At 45.1% G+C, this 13,199-nt stretch overlaps 5 protein-coding genes across 5 annotated transcripts; all 5 read left to right on the top strand.

Moving 5' to 3' along the window:
• The first annotated feature begins 1,036 nt into the window (after positions 1-1,036).
• On the top strand, positions 1,037-1,682 carry LOC132707040 (longitudinals lacking protein, isoforms A/B/D/L-like). The gene is made up of 3 exons (XM_060678680.1): positions 1,037-1,173; positions 1,228-1,438; positions 1,577-1,682. The coding sequence occupies exons 1-3, from the start codon at positions 1,161-1,163 to the stop codon at positions 1,680-1,682; spliced, it is 330 nt and encodes a 109-aa protein (XP_060534663.1). The 5' UTR covers positions 1,037-1,160.
• An 833-nt stretch (positions 1,683-2,515) lies between these two features.
• LOC132707707 (oocyte zinc finger protein XlCOF19-like) lies at positions 2,516-3,481 on the top strand. The gene is made up of 3 exons (XM_060679632.1): positions 2,516-2,543; positions 2,758-2,938; positions 3,334-3,481. The coding sequence occupies exons 1-3, from the start codon at positions 2,516-2,518 to the stop codon at positions 3,479-3,481; spliced, it is 357 nt and encodes a 118-aa protein (XP_060535615.1).
• A 270-nt stretch (positions 3,482-3,751) lies between these two features.
• LOC132707037 (uncharacterized) lies at positions 3,752-4,945 on the top strand. Its single transcript, XM_060678677.1, has one exon. It carries the CDS (start codon positions 3,765-3,767, stop codon positions 4,302-4,304), a length of 540 nt encoding a protein of 179 aa, XP_060534660.1. The 5' UTR covers positions 3,752-3,764; the 3' UTR covers positions 4,305-4,945.
• LOC132707706 (zinc finger protein 761-like) lies at positions 4,317-6,907 on the top strand. Its single transcript, XM_060679631.1, has 6 exons — positions 4,317-4,370; positions 4,930-5,135; positions 5,259-5,308; positions 5,515-5,658; positions 5,864-6,012; positions 6,617-6,907. The coding sequence occupies exons 1-6, from the start codon at positions 4,317-4,319 to the stop codon at positions 6,905-6,907; spliced, it is 894 nt and encodes a 297-aa protein (XP_060535614.1).
• Positions 6,908-7,047: 140 nt separating this feature from the next.
• LOC132707705 (zinc finger protein 319-like) lies at positions 7,048-7,973 on the top strand. The gene is made up of 4 exons (XM_060679630.1): positions 7,048-7,172; positions 7,237-7,367; positions 7,504-7,700; positions 7,755-7,973. Exons 1-4 carry the CDS (start codon positions 7,048-7,050, stop codon positions 7,971-7,973), a joined length of 672 nt encoding a protein of 223 aa, XP_060535613.1.
• The last annotated feature ends 5,226 nt before the right edge of the window (positions 7,974-13,199 follow it).

The following is a 13,199-nucleotide window of genomic DNA, read 5'->3' as shown; positions in this document are numbered from 1 at the left end:
ACGTTACCGCATTCCAAAATTTTCCAACCAAAAATTCTGTTGACTGTTGATGTACTTGAGGTTACTGGATTGAGGTTCGAGCAAAGCTACGCGCTGCGTGAGAGTACACCACCGGAAGAACCTAAAATTTTGGAGGCACAAAATTGATTTCAAATAAAATCTCAAGATTCGCAGTGGTCGTTTATTTAACCGGTATTTAAGGTTGGGAAACGGACAAAAACAAAAACTCGAAACGTTGCGATTTGATTAATAATTTCGAATTCTATATCATCGCGTGGAACTTTACCCTCCTCGTTCTTCATTAACCGGTATCGTTTATAGACCTGCGACATTACTGCCCGAACTGTAGCAGGAGCTACAAGCACAAATTCCACCTGCGTAGTCATCAGAAGTATGAGTGCGGCAAGAAGCCGGCTTTCGAGTGTGCCGTGTGCAAGAAGCGCTTCCATCATCAGTTCCTCTTGAATGCCCACGTGAAGCAGACAAAATGTAATGTGTGGCATCCGAGGAACAACGAATACCAAATGAAACCTTTTTAAATTGCCATACCTTCAATTAGTTCCTCAGTTGTAGAAGTTTACAATAAAGTCTATCATTTTATTTTATACCGATATGTTTCCGTTTCCCGCTCAATTAGTTCAAGTTAGTAGAGCGTGTTATATTATATTGGGACCGAGTTTCGACCGAATTACAATGTTTAATATACTTTCAGAGGCACCCCGCGATAGCAATCCCAATCCGAATCGCTATTGGATGAGACGAAGGTATATCTGCAGCAAGTTCTTTAAATTGCGTACAGGTCTATACAAACATCAGAAATTTAATTGAAAGGCCGCATGAAAAGCCGACACACGAAGGTCGGCTTCTTTCAAATACGATTTTTTGCGTTCCCCTCTTGGAATCGATTGGGTTACCGATCCCAAACTCAAAAGAAATGATTATTTTGCTAAAAAGTCGATGTTTTAGGTTCGTTCGTATGCCCGACGTGTTACAAAGCGTACAGACACAGCCAGTCGCTGTACAACCACACGAAATTCGAATGCGGACAGTTGCCGCAGTTTACGTGTAAATTCTGCCCGTACAGGGCGAAACGAAAGTACCACCTCAAGATGCACGTGATGCGCTGTAAATACCGCGTTTGAACGTCAGTCCGCGCGTGCATGTCTCTCTGGTGTCGGTTTCGTCCTCGCGCGTGTTCCGTCGTCATTGTTTCCGTTTTGTTTTTAGTGTACGACATCTACCCGTGCGACCGATGCTCCAAGTGTTACAAGCACAAGGCGACGTTGTATAGGCACCAGCTTTACGAGTGCGGCCGCAAAAAGATATTCAACTGTCCGTATTGCGGCGCCCATTCGACGCAAAGGTACGACATGAAGAAACACGTCCGGTCTCTTCACCCGGAACGGGTGCTCGAGTTCGAAGCCATCTATAAAACGTTGTACGACAGGAAAAGATACTGCTGATTCAGTAAACCGTTTCCTTTCACGTTGTTTTCGTCCTTTTCGTATATTCCCGTCCGTTTGTTTGGTGTACATTTTTGGTCAGCGAAGGTTTCCTAACTCGACTTACGTTTTAGAAAAGTCGAAACTGTACTACTGCCCAAACTGCGGCAAGGCGTATCGGCATTCGCAATCGTTACACCGGCACAAAAAGTTCGAATGCGGCAAACTGCCTCTATTTAGCTGCAGCTTCGGTGGGTGCACGTTTCGGACGAAAGTCAAATGCAATCTCAAACAGCACATCGTCAGGCACCTGAATAAGGAGGACCTGCAGTGCACGATGGCGCGTTTTTAGCCCTTTAATTTTGAAACGAATGTAAATACTAACGCTACTATTAGATAGTTTATTTATTAATGCATTTTTAATAAATGGAGTTACGTTTTCAGCGGAAAGTCACAACAATAATAGCGTCTCCGCTCATATCGTCGACCACATCGATTACACCAAAAGGATGGAGAGCGATGCCGGGACCGTTAAAATGTCGCGGGAATTCGTGTGCCGCACTTGTTCCAAAAAATACCAAAGTTCCGGATCCCTTCAGCGTCACATTCGGTATGAATGCGAGATCCACACTAAGTACAAATGTCCGTTGCAATACTGCAAGTACAAAGCTCCGTACGTGGTCAGCGTCATCAAGCACGTCAGCGCCATGCACGGAGCCGAATACGACGTGTCTGAATTTAGGGATCAATTCTCATAAGCGTCTTTAGGTGCCTTAAGAGTGCAAATATTATGTTTATCGTTCACGTTTATATATTTTTTATCTATATACTTTATGATCGTTATCGTGCCATTTGCACGTTTGTTTAATCAGCTCCGTACCAAAGTTTGCTTGTTGCTTGATATTCTAATAAAGGTTTCTTCGTACCTCCCGTGAATTTTTTCCCGCGCTTTTCTGCATCTCGAAGAGCATTTAACAAGATTCGCAATTTTAGATCCGGATTCTTCGGATATATTTCTGAGGACGTTGGGATTGAGGCGCAAGATCTCCATTAGAATTTCAGGTGTGTCCCGTATGCACTTCTGTCACCTGTGCAGCTACAGTACCGCGGACAAAACGCTTCTCAGGTTGCACGTGTCCATAATGCACTTTTAGCACACGGTTTTGCAATAAAACTATATCTGTCGACGTTGTTTGATTCAGACGCTTTACAATTTATTTCGCAAAATTCAACCGGATTCGACGTTTTTGGTTGTTGTTTTATATGATCTGTTGCTTTTTTTTGTCTTCTCCGAATGACATTGACTTTGTTCTAGATCAGTTTTTCCCTTGTCATCAGTGCGGCAAGAGGTATATCAGGAACACTCATCTGCGAAGGCATTTACGGTTCGAGTGCTACAAGGACCCGCAGTTTGTTTGCATCTTTTGCGGCAAAAAGTTTCATCAGCGATGTAACTTGAAGGTTCACATCATCAGGCGTCACCCTTCGGTGCCCAAGTTTTAAGGGCAAACACCGAAACGTTTTATGTGTGCAGCTAGTCAATATTACACGGCAATGTAGTTTTCACTATAATTTACGATTTATCTCACGTCCGTTAATAATAATAAAAAAAAATGTCGGCATCGCACGAGTGTAACGGGATTTTATGGTGAAAGTTTAAATAACAGTGTTCCAAACGGTTAAATGTTTAGCTAACTTCAGCAAGCAAAATTTGGCATTGACGTTGCCTCCACAATAAACATTTCTAAACAACTGGCGTTTGCTTTACACGCAGCTTTCATTTTTCTAATTTTTCATTTAATTTTTAGGTTTCGAGTTGGTTTTTGTTAGTATTCTGAGTACGAGCGTACGACTTTAAAGTCGCTGTGTGAACTGTTTTGTACCGTTCTAGGCTTATAACGTTCTTCGCGAGAGATTTTGACGAGTACTCCGACCTCAATGTCTACAACCGCGACCGTATCCGATACGGCTGGGCTAGGCGTCACAAAATTTACAGGCAGAAGAAAACTCTCGGTCGGCATCTGCGTAGCCACGCGTGAAAGATGTGTTTCAAGATATTTAAATCTGCCTACATTTTACTAAAGCGTATGCGCAACATCCACAAGATACACATACAAAAGTTGAGACATAGCCAGCCCGCGACGCGTTTACAATTTATTTTAAAATTATGCTAGGCCCGCAGACAAAGTTTAATTTATTCTATTATTTGCTTAATATTTGTATAATAAATTTAAGAAAAAAAATACGCGGATTAGACATGAAGGATTGTAATTTCCAGACTATCTCTCTTATTACAATTCTTAGGTTGTGGCGGCGTCGTAAATGCTTGGTTGGCTTGCTGGGCTTTACTGTGGGTTGTCGAGGTGCGAAGGTACGACGCGTTTACCCCCTCCCTGCTTGCAAGCGTTTCGCTCCCGCTCATTTGTCCGTTTTTTAGCTCAAGACCTGCGCGTGGTTAAACCGTGGCAGCAGCTGCCGCCCAGCCTTATGCTGCGCATGATGCTCATGAAACAGACCATGTTAAATCCTATGGCTCCCACCGCCTTACCGTTTCTACACTTGGCCAAGTGCCAGAAACCGAAACCAATGGAAGTTCAGTCCGAAAACGACGGTGGTTATGTGTGCCACGACTGTGGCAGGGTTTACAAGCTTAAGAGCTCGCTGCGCAATCATCAAAAGTGGGAATGCGGCAAGGAGCCCCAGTTCAAATGCCAGTTTTGCTCCTATCGGGCCAAGCAGAAAATGCATATGGTACGGCACATGGAGAGAATGCACAAGGATATGGATTTGGCGGTCGTTAAGAAAGAGAACGGCGAAGATCTCGCAGACTACGGCGGTTTGGACGGAGGCGGCGCCGAGTAGGCTGCGCCCAATATGTTCTACCTCAGGGATATGACGGACGGATATACTATCATCGACTCGTCCACCGTTAGTGCCTTCGTATACTCAACGGTTGTGTGATAAATATTTTCTCTGCGCTTTGAAACAGAAATCCCAACAACAACGTTTATTCGCATAGGTGTGGGGTTGTTGTAGCAATTTAAAATATCCTATAATACTCGTAATGTGATGAGCTCCTTTGATAGCGACGATCTACGTGGTTCCTAGTATGGGGAGTTGCAAATTCGAACTCCCAAACATTCCTATTTTTTTATACCATACTCGTTCCCAGTAATAATGTAATTATCATCGGATGGTTGCGGTGGTTTTCAATAAAATATATCCGAAATCCGTTCGTTTTTTCTATCGCCCAAAAGCGGAACATCGCTCCTTTGCTGAACTGTCCGTATTTTTAGATTTTCCCGCGACTTGCAAAAATGGGGGTAACGTGTACAAGAACGCGAGGTGCTGCGACTAGGAGAAGAACCATAAGTGCCTGTTTTGTCCGTTGACCTTTTAGCGGCGACATAATCTCGAAACGCACTCGTGCAGGCTCCGTTTCGCGAACGCGATTGTCCTGTACGGCGAATCTAAAATAACCTAAAAATGTCGGTTCGACACGGACAATTTTTCAGCTTTTAAATGTCTAAAGTGCCAGAAATCGTACACGACCAGGTCGTCGCTGCAGTCGCACGTCGCCAAAGATTGCGGCAAAGAGAAGACGCACCTGTGCGACCTGTGCTCGCAGAAGTTCAAGCGTAAACACCACCTGAAAAGTCACTACTTGAGAAAGCATTCAACGATCATAGTGTAGTGAAAAAAATAGACGCGAATTTAGTCCCCGAGTTTTTTTATCTTCTTCTGTGCTTTCGGGGGCTACTAACACTCCCGTGTCTGAATGTCTGACTATATTGACTGACGAAAAAAAAATTCCAGTGGGTTGCAACAGATGCGGCCGCGTCTACAAGAACTTCATCACGTTGCGAGTGCACCAGAGACAAGACTGCGGTAAACCGAAGACGTTCAGGTGCGAGGACTGCGGCAAACTCTTTCGGCGACAGTACCAGATGAAAGTGCACTCGGCGAGATACCACGCGTGTTAAAATGTACTTATTATATATATTTTTGCTAATACGAAATTTATTTTATTTCCCTTATCCTGTAGGTACTAACATTTAACGCTCACTATTAGCACGTATCACGCTTAACGCTGCCACCATTTTAGACCTGTCCATCGCGAAACATACCTGCAAGAGATGCGGAAGGTCGTACAAGCACTACCCCTCGCTGTACAACCACCTCAAGTTCGAGTGCGGAGTCCAACCCCAGTTCAAGTGTGATATATGCGACTACGTAGCCAAGAGGAAGCACGCTCTCAAGACCCATTACATCAAACACAACGTCGTGCTGGATTACTGAGAGTCAATAAACTCTTTCTTTGCCTCTTCGGTTAATTTGCTCAGCCCTAATCCCCCCGCGTGCATTTGTCGTTGACGTTTTTAGGGGTGAGTGCAATTTCGCTGACTCAATTCGTGTTTTAGTGCTGCCGACCGAAGACGGCAGGTTTTTCTGCCGCAAATGCGGGAAGATATACGTCAGGGAACAGCACGCCATGCACATCCTGCTCGAGTGCGGCAAACAGGCGGTGTTTCAGTGTCCCCTGTGTCCACGCAAATGCAAACAAAAGGACGTCTTGCAGACGCATCTCAAGAACATCCATGGAATACACTGAAGACGCCTTTGCAATGGTTTACTCGGTCGAAAGGTTTAGTTACTGTCATTTAAATTAACCAAACCGTGGTTTTATTTTAGGTTTCTTTCGTATCGCAGAAGTTCGTTTCACATCTAGTAATTTAATTGTTGTGTGTATACTTTTAGTAATTTAAGTACTAATTTGAAGACTGGTTAATTGTTCAAAAATTGGCATTATACGGGATGAAACCTTATTTTGGTGGTTCTGAGATGCGCAGCGAAACCAGCGGCTTACGAAATTGATTCATATAATTTGACTGTCGCTGCCTATCTGACTAAATCTTATTTTTGAATCGGAAAGCATCCTGTATAGTTAGTATAATTTTTAATTATATACGACTAAGTAAGTTTATTGTCGGCTGACTGAAACTGCAATGCATTTATTATAGTCGACATTATTCGCAGTATTCATGAATTTTATATGCCGCGCTATATCGTTGTCACAACTTATGTACATGTTCACTCCAAGACTGCTTTAATTTATTTCATGCTGTTTATTTTAACCCTAAGTGTAAACTGTAGACAGACGAAGTTGTTGATTAATAAAATACAGTATACCACGATTGTCAGCTTTTCATACCGAATTCACCATCGGGTTCAAAGCGGCGAATCGGACACTACAGTCGCTACCGCTATTTTCAGGCTACCGCCGTTACCACTGCCACTGCGGTCGGAGCTACAAGAATCCCGAGAGCTTGTGTCGGCATAGAAAGGAGTGCGGCAGGGAGAAAAAGTACAAGTGTCCGCACTGCAACCATCGCAGCCATCGCAGCGACAACCTCAAGAGGCACATGGTGCTCCATTTCGCGCCCAAAGACGTTAATTTTTATTAGCGAAAATAAAACCCGTCACTGCAAACGCGTTTTATTCGTTATTTGCGTCTTCTTTGCCGTCGCCGCCACGTAACCTGCTGCCTGTTTTAGCGCTGTACCACTGCGAAAAGTGCGGGAGGGGGTACACGCATCACCGCAATATGAAGAGGCACGAAAATTTCGAATGTCAGAAACCTCCTAGGTTCGGTTGCAAGCTGTGCGAGTACCAGTGTCACAGAAACAACGTGCTGAGACAGCACTATGCCAAAAAACACGGCGTGTCCCAGTAAAACCTAAAGACTAACGCCTCCGCTTTTAGCTCGCGGATTCGGTTGTCCGAGATGCTACAGGATGTTCACCAGGCCGGACAACCTCAGTAGACACATAAGACTCATCTGCGGACAAAACTCGCGACCCTTCTGCTGTCCCATGTGCCAGAAGCGCTTCAAACTCAAGCACCACCTTAAAAACCACTTCAAAAGTTTGCACAACGAATACGTTTTGTATGGATCCGATAACTGATACAATAAAGCCGTCAAGCTCGAACACTGTGTCTCGGAACCCCCTTGCAAGTACTACTAAGCTGCGTCCCTGCACTTACTAGCTCTTTGTTTTAGCCGACGACAAAAAAAAGTACATGTGTCCGAAATGTTGCACGCTGTTCACGCGCTCCGACAACCTTAGCCGGCACATGCGCGTCATCTGCGGGCAAAATTACAGGCCATTTTCGTGCTACGTGTGCCTCAAGGCGTTCAAGCTCAAGTACCACCTGAAGAAACACTTCTGCTGCGTGCATCCCGAGCACTCATTCGCTGTCGAGTACAATTCCTCTTAAAGCCTTGTAGTGTGCACGATAGTCGGCTTGCAGAGTCCTTCTATTTTTACATCGCGTTCTGTTTTAGAACATGCTTGTCCGAACTGCTGGAAGATTTACAAGTACAAATCGAACCTGGGCAGGCACCTACGGTACGAGTGCAACAAGAGGCCTTCGTTCGCGTGCCCCCATTGCTCGAAGGCTTACTACCAGAAGTCGAGCTTGAAGAGTCACGTCACGTACTCCCACGGATTTTTCGACGAGAGGTTATAGGACAACCCGAACTAATAAAAATCTCAAACGGACCGTCGCTCGTGTTTTATTGCATTGCTTCGCTTAGCACCTCCTCCACACCACTTTAAGCTCTTACGGGTGAGTTCGGGAAGTTGCACTAACTCACTGTGTTTTTCAGATCCGCTGGCTCTGAGAGCGAAGTTGTACCCGAACTACAACGGCTTGACGCGTGTTTCCACTGCGGTACCATCCAACCGTAGCTATCCGGAGCGAGTTTCTGAATATTATCAAGAGGAACCAACCGGGTACTACGTGTGCTCGCGGTGCGGGCGCAAATACAAGTACAAAACCGGTTTGAACACGCATCAGCGTTTCGAGTGCGGCAAACCACCTCAATTTTTCTGCCGGTACTGCCGCAAGACGTTCACAAGGAAGGGCAGCCTCAAAGTTCACCTGGCGACCACGCACTCGGCTACCATTTAATTTTGCAATACACCGTTTATCCTACGAACTAGAGCGTTTCATTTAATAATGTTTTTCGTGAATTTAGTTGGAATTGGGTCGTGACTCGTTTGTTTTTCGTTTCAAGAGTTCGTCAAACCTGACGACTTCTTCGCGTGTCGGAACTGCGGCGCCAAGTTCAAGTACCGCCGCAGCTGGCAGCAACACTGGCGCTTGGGATGCGGCCGGATGCCCAGCTTCACCTGCCACATCTGTGTGCAGGCTTTTACCCACCCCGGACACTTGAGGTACCACCTGTCTACCACGCACGACCTCGACGTTTACAAATCGACATGATTTCTCGAGGCGCGTAATTGGATCGCATCGCATGTTCACCCAGAGCTCTGACTTTGATCGGTACCGCGGGTAACCTAGTGCGTTTTTAGTACACAAGTCTCGCGAATCGTATACGTGCAAGAATTGTGGAAACTAGAAGGTTTCTTTCTACAGCCACTGTACCTACGACTGCGGCACGAAAAGTTCTGCTGCAACCTGTACGACTGTAGTCACCAGCGTGGAAAACGACGCTCTATCTAATTGAGCCTCATATTTATTATGTGCTTTAACCTAGTTCATTAAAACATTTAGTTGGGTTTTAGTGTACATATTTCGGTGGGTACTACCGCAGCTACAGTCGCGACGCCAAAACCACAGCTGATTAACTTATTTTTTTAGAAACGACGATGTTTATCTTCCAGTGCGACCGGTGCGACAAAGCGTACCGCCGTCAGGGGTCGCTCTACAGCCATAAGAAGTACGAGTGCGGCAAGCCGAAGGGGTTCCGTTGCCCGTACTGCTCCCATAGCACCTACAGGAAAGAGAATCTGAAGTACCATGTTTTCAATCGACACAAAAGGTCCCTGTAATTGTGCAATATACTGCGTTTAATTGACTCGGAATGATCATCGTCGGTTAGGTTTTGAAATGAAAATGCCCTTATGGGTGGTACTGGCGCAATAAAAATATTTTTGATTAACAATCCGGAGTTTCATTCAAAATACAACTTGACAGCGAACAAGAGATCCATCGCGCTAACCGGTACCGTTTTTAGAGTTTTACAAAAGATGCACCGGCTGCAACAAGGTCTACACGAATAAGTACAGCCTCAATCGGCACATGACTTACGAGTGCGGCAAGCAGAAGTTGAACAAGTGCCTATATTGCTCGCACACGTCGAAACAGCGGTACAACCTCATGATCCACGTGAGACACGTGCACCCCGAAAAGGAACCGGAGTTTACCCAATGGTACTTCGAGAGGAAAACAAGAAAGAGCTGACCTCTCTTTTGTTTAGTTCGCGAATAGACGATTTTCGATGCGAATCTCTAAAATGGTACTACTTGGTTCCAGGCAGTACGTATTACATAACGAGCGACGGACGTTTCGGCTGTTTGCGTTGTCCCTCTTCGTACAAACGAAAGGTCCACCTGTCCCGACACGTCACGTACGAGTGCGGGGTCGAGAGGAAATTCATCTGCTGCAACTGCAACAGTCGCTTCAAGCACCGGAACCACCTGAACGTGCACGAAACGTCGGGTATCTGTTACAAATACAAACGGCAAATAAAGTTTTGAGTTGTACCCTAGTTTTTCGTACGACCTCCCGCAGAAGCGGACGATAGTCACTGTTATAGTTACACCTGTTCTTTGTAGGTGTCGGAGTTATCTGTCCCCAGTGCGTAAAGCAGTACAGCAGCACCGCCTCGTTGAGGTTCCACCGGAAGTACGAATGTGGTAAAACCGCTGCATTCAAATGCGCGTTCTGTGCTTACACGTCGAAGAGGAAGAGCTCCGTGAAGCAGCACTGCGGGTTAAAGCATCGCGGCGTGCTGCTGACCGACGAAACATTTTTCGTGAAGTTGTGACCGTACTTAGTTTTAAAGTCGCTGGGGCGTCGAAGCGTTTTGTTGACTCGAGGTTCATTTTAGGCATTTCAACGTACCAGTGTCCGCGCTGCCAAAAGTCTTACAGACACTTGCAGTCGATGAAACGGCACCACGTGTACGAGTGCGGCAAAGCGCCCACCTTCAAGTGTCCCTATTCGGGATGCACGTATCTAGGCAAGAGAAACTCGCACCTCAAACTTCACATCGCCAACCGGCACACCTACGTCCAGATCCCAAAGTTGTAAATAAAAATTGATAATCAAATGCGGGTCTTCTTTGGCGGTGCCCGATTCCATCAACATTTTCATGGGGTTCCCGAACGCCAAGACTGGGGCTAATTGTTGAATATAATACTTGTCATTGTTTCCTGAATATACCGATCACAAAGCCCATACTTAAAACATATACGTTTTGCAAAAAAGAGAACAACAAAAAATCTAGGTAACGTATTCTTGATTATTTTATTTATCAGGACATTAAGTTTATTCTTTCGTTTTTTTAAAAATGATATTTTCAGTTGAAACAAAAATATTTAAACCACTTTGAGGATCCTCCAAATTAATTGTGAAACACACCCTAATTATTCAGTAAAATTAGGTTGATGGAACCGGTCGTTTAAACTTCGATTGTAACTTTCAGTTACAGCGGCGCACACGAAGGGAACCAAAAAAAAGGCGGAGGCGTTTAAATGCCCGATCAAGAAGTGCCACTACGTCGGCAAGGCGATCTCGCACTTGAAGTTGCACATCACGCACGGCCACCGGCAGAACTGGGGCAACATCATCAAGGTGGTGGACAAGCCCAAGTTGGAGAATACGGAGCAAGTGTGGATTAAGGAGGAACCGAAGTAGTCCTGTAGAAAATTGTCGCAATATATCATTTCCGCACTTAGGATTCCGTTTTCTACCCACTGCCCCCTTCCCCAACTATCGCTCCGTCATTAACCGAGAGATGGATTTTAGGTTATCGCCCCGAGGATGGTCAGCAGCCGCGACTTCGAATCTGCAGAAGAATCTTTAAGTCGATGGACGAATACCTAAAATTCAAGAGCAAGGTGAAGCCTTCGTTCGATTGTCCGACGCCGGGTTGCGCGTATTCCACCAAGCGCCTACATTTCCTGAAAAACCACCTCAAAAAAGTCCACGCCCTCGACTGGACCAGGGTGCTGCAATTTATTCCCGTCGAGGTGTTTCGCCCTTAAACGTTTTATTTCTAGCAATGTCTTCAATTTGCACATACCTGTAGAAGTGGGTAAAGGACGCGCGCTCACGTTTTGCTCGTTTTAGGGCTCCCGAATCCGCCACAGCTCCGAATATGCCGGCGCATTTTTAAATCCAAAGAGGAGTACATGAAACACAAGAGCCAGGTGGCTCCGTGGTTCAACTGTCCGATGCCTACCTGCAATTACTCCACGAATCGATTAAAGTCGTTGAAAAGTCACCTTCCGAGGGTGCACAAGGTTGACTGGGCCAGCGTGTTGCAGTTCATTCCAGTCAACGTCGGCGCCGACCAATAAACGTTTGAAATGTTTCACTCGTTTTCTTAGGGCGCGGGGGGTGGGGGGGTCCCGATAGCGTACACGTTACTATTGACGCGTAACGTCACGGCTCTGAGCTGACCGTCTTTTAGATGAGCTGCATCAGTGCACTTCGTGTGACAGGGTATACAAGCGCAAGAGTTCGCTGAGGAACCACAAGGCGTTCGAGTGTGGCAAGGAACCCACCCTGTTCTGTTCCCGCTGTCCCTATCGGACGAAAATCAAGTGTAACTTTAAACGTCACTCGAAAACCCACGGTCAAATATACTAACTTCTTCCCAAAACGGTTCGGATTTATTTTTTTTCGGGTGGTGGGATCTCGCTGGTACGTAACGCTGATTTGGACGTTGGCCTTCCTGCTCTTCCCTCGCTTTCGCTTCCGTTCTTCCGCCGTATCGTTTTTAGTTACTTAGCGTTTTGTTTCTAGAAATAATAGTTGTGGGATTTCCCAACACGAGGCGGCCCAAGGGCAAGGGCAGCAACCGCTGCTATTGCGGCAAAACGTACTATGAGAAAAAGAACCTCATCAGGCACCAGAGACTAAAGTGCGTGCTGAGGTTTCAAAACGTTCACGAGTTTACCGACATTCACCAGTTAAAAATTTAAAACGGCACTTCAGGCTTTCGGCCGAGTACTTAGCGTAGTTTCGTATTATTATTATTTTTTAGGTAGTTGGTAGACGCGGTTTGGGTCGTACGTTGTTTTTATTTATATTTAGAGATTTTTTTTTTAATTTATTGTCCTGTTATACATAGTGCCTTTATTTATTTGTTGTGCTAGCGGTTGCCTTTCGATTAAATTTTATTTTTACTTCGAATATTTTTTTATGCATGCGTTGCAAAATAACACACGGAATACATCAGTGACCGAAGTCCTTGAGATTTGGTACCTCAGTAGTTAATTGGTTCGCTTCTGCATCCACCGTCGTCCTCAGATTTTGAGATATTATAATTTCTACAGTAAAAGAATTCGGATTTATTGTCTTCACACCACATTAAAAACATTGAGTTGAGCGCGGAATTAGATATTTGAGTTTGGTTCAAAGGAAAGCTCACTAAATGAATATTCAAATATTGACTAAGGCACAAACTTTCCAGCCAGCCTATGAAACTCAATCGAAAGCCTGGATTGGAGAAACTTGAGAACCTCACGCTTACAGCTCTGGTTTTCATCTTCATTCTTGTTTTATAATTATGATGATTAATGTTTATCGAACTTGCCGTAACCATTCAGTAGACAAAATACACCAAATGTTTATGGCTTCCGACTTCGTACTCTCTTACGTTTTGATTGTCCCAATTTTCAGCCGCATTAACGTTCAAGTGTAGGATTTATTCAAAAG

The sequence above is a fragment of the Cylas formicarius genome, unplaced genomic scaffold (assembly GCF_029955315.1).
Source record: "Cylas formicarius isolate icCylForm1 unplaced genomic scaffold, icCylForm1.1 PGA_scaffold_9__14_contigs__length_23061073, whole genome shotgun sequence".
In the NCBI taxonomy this organism is placed as follows: domain Eukaryota; kingdom Metazoa; phylum Arthropoda; class Insecta; order Coleoptera; family Brentidae; genus Cylas; species Cylas formicarius.
This window is presented reverse-complemented; position numbering and strand designations above follow the sequence as displayed.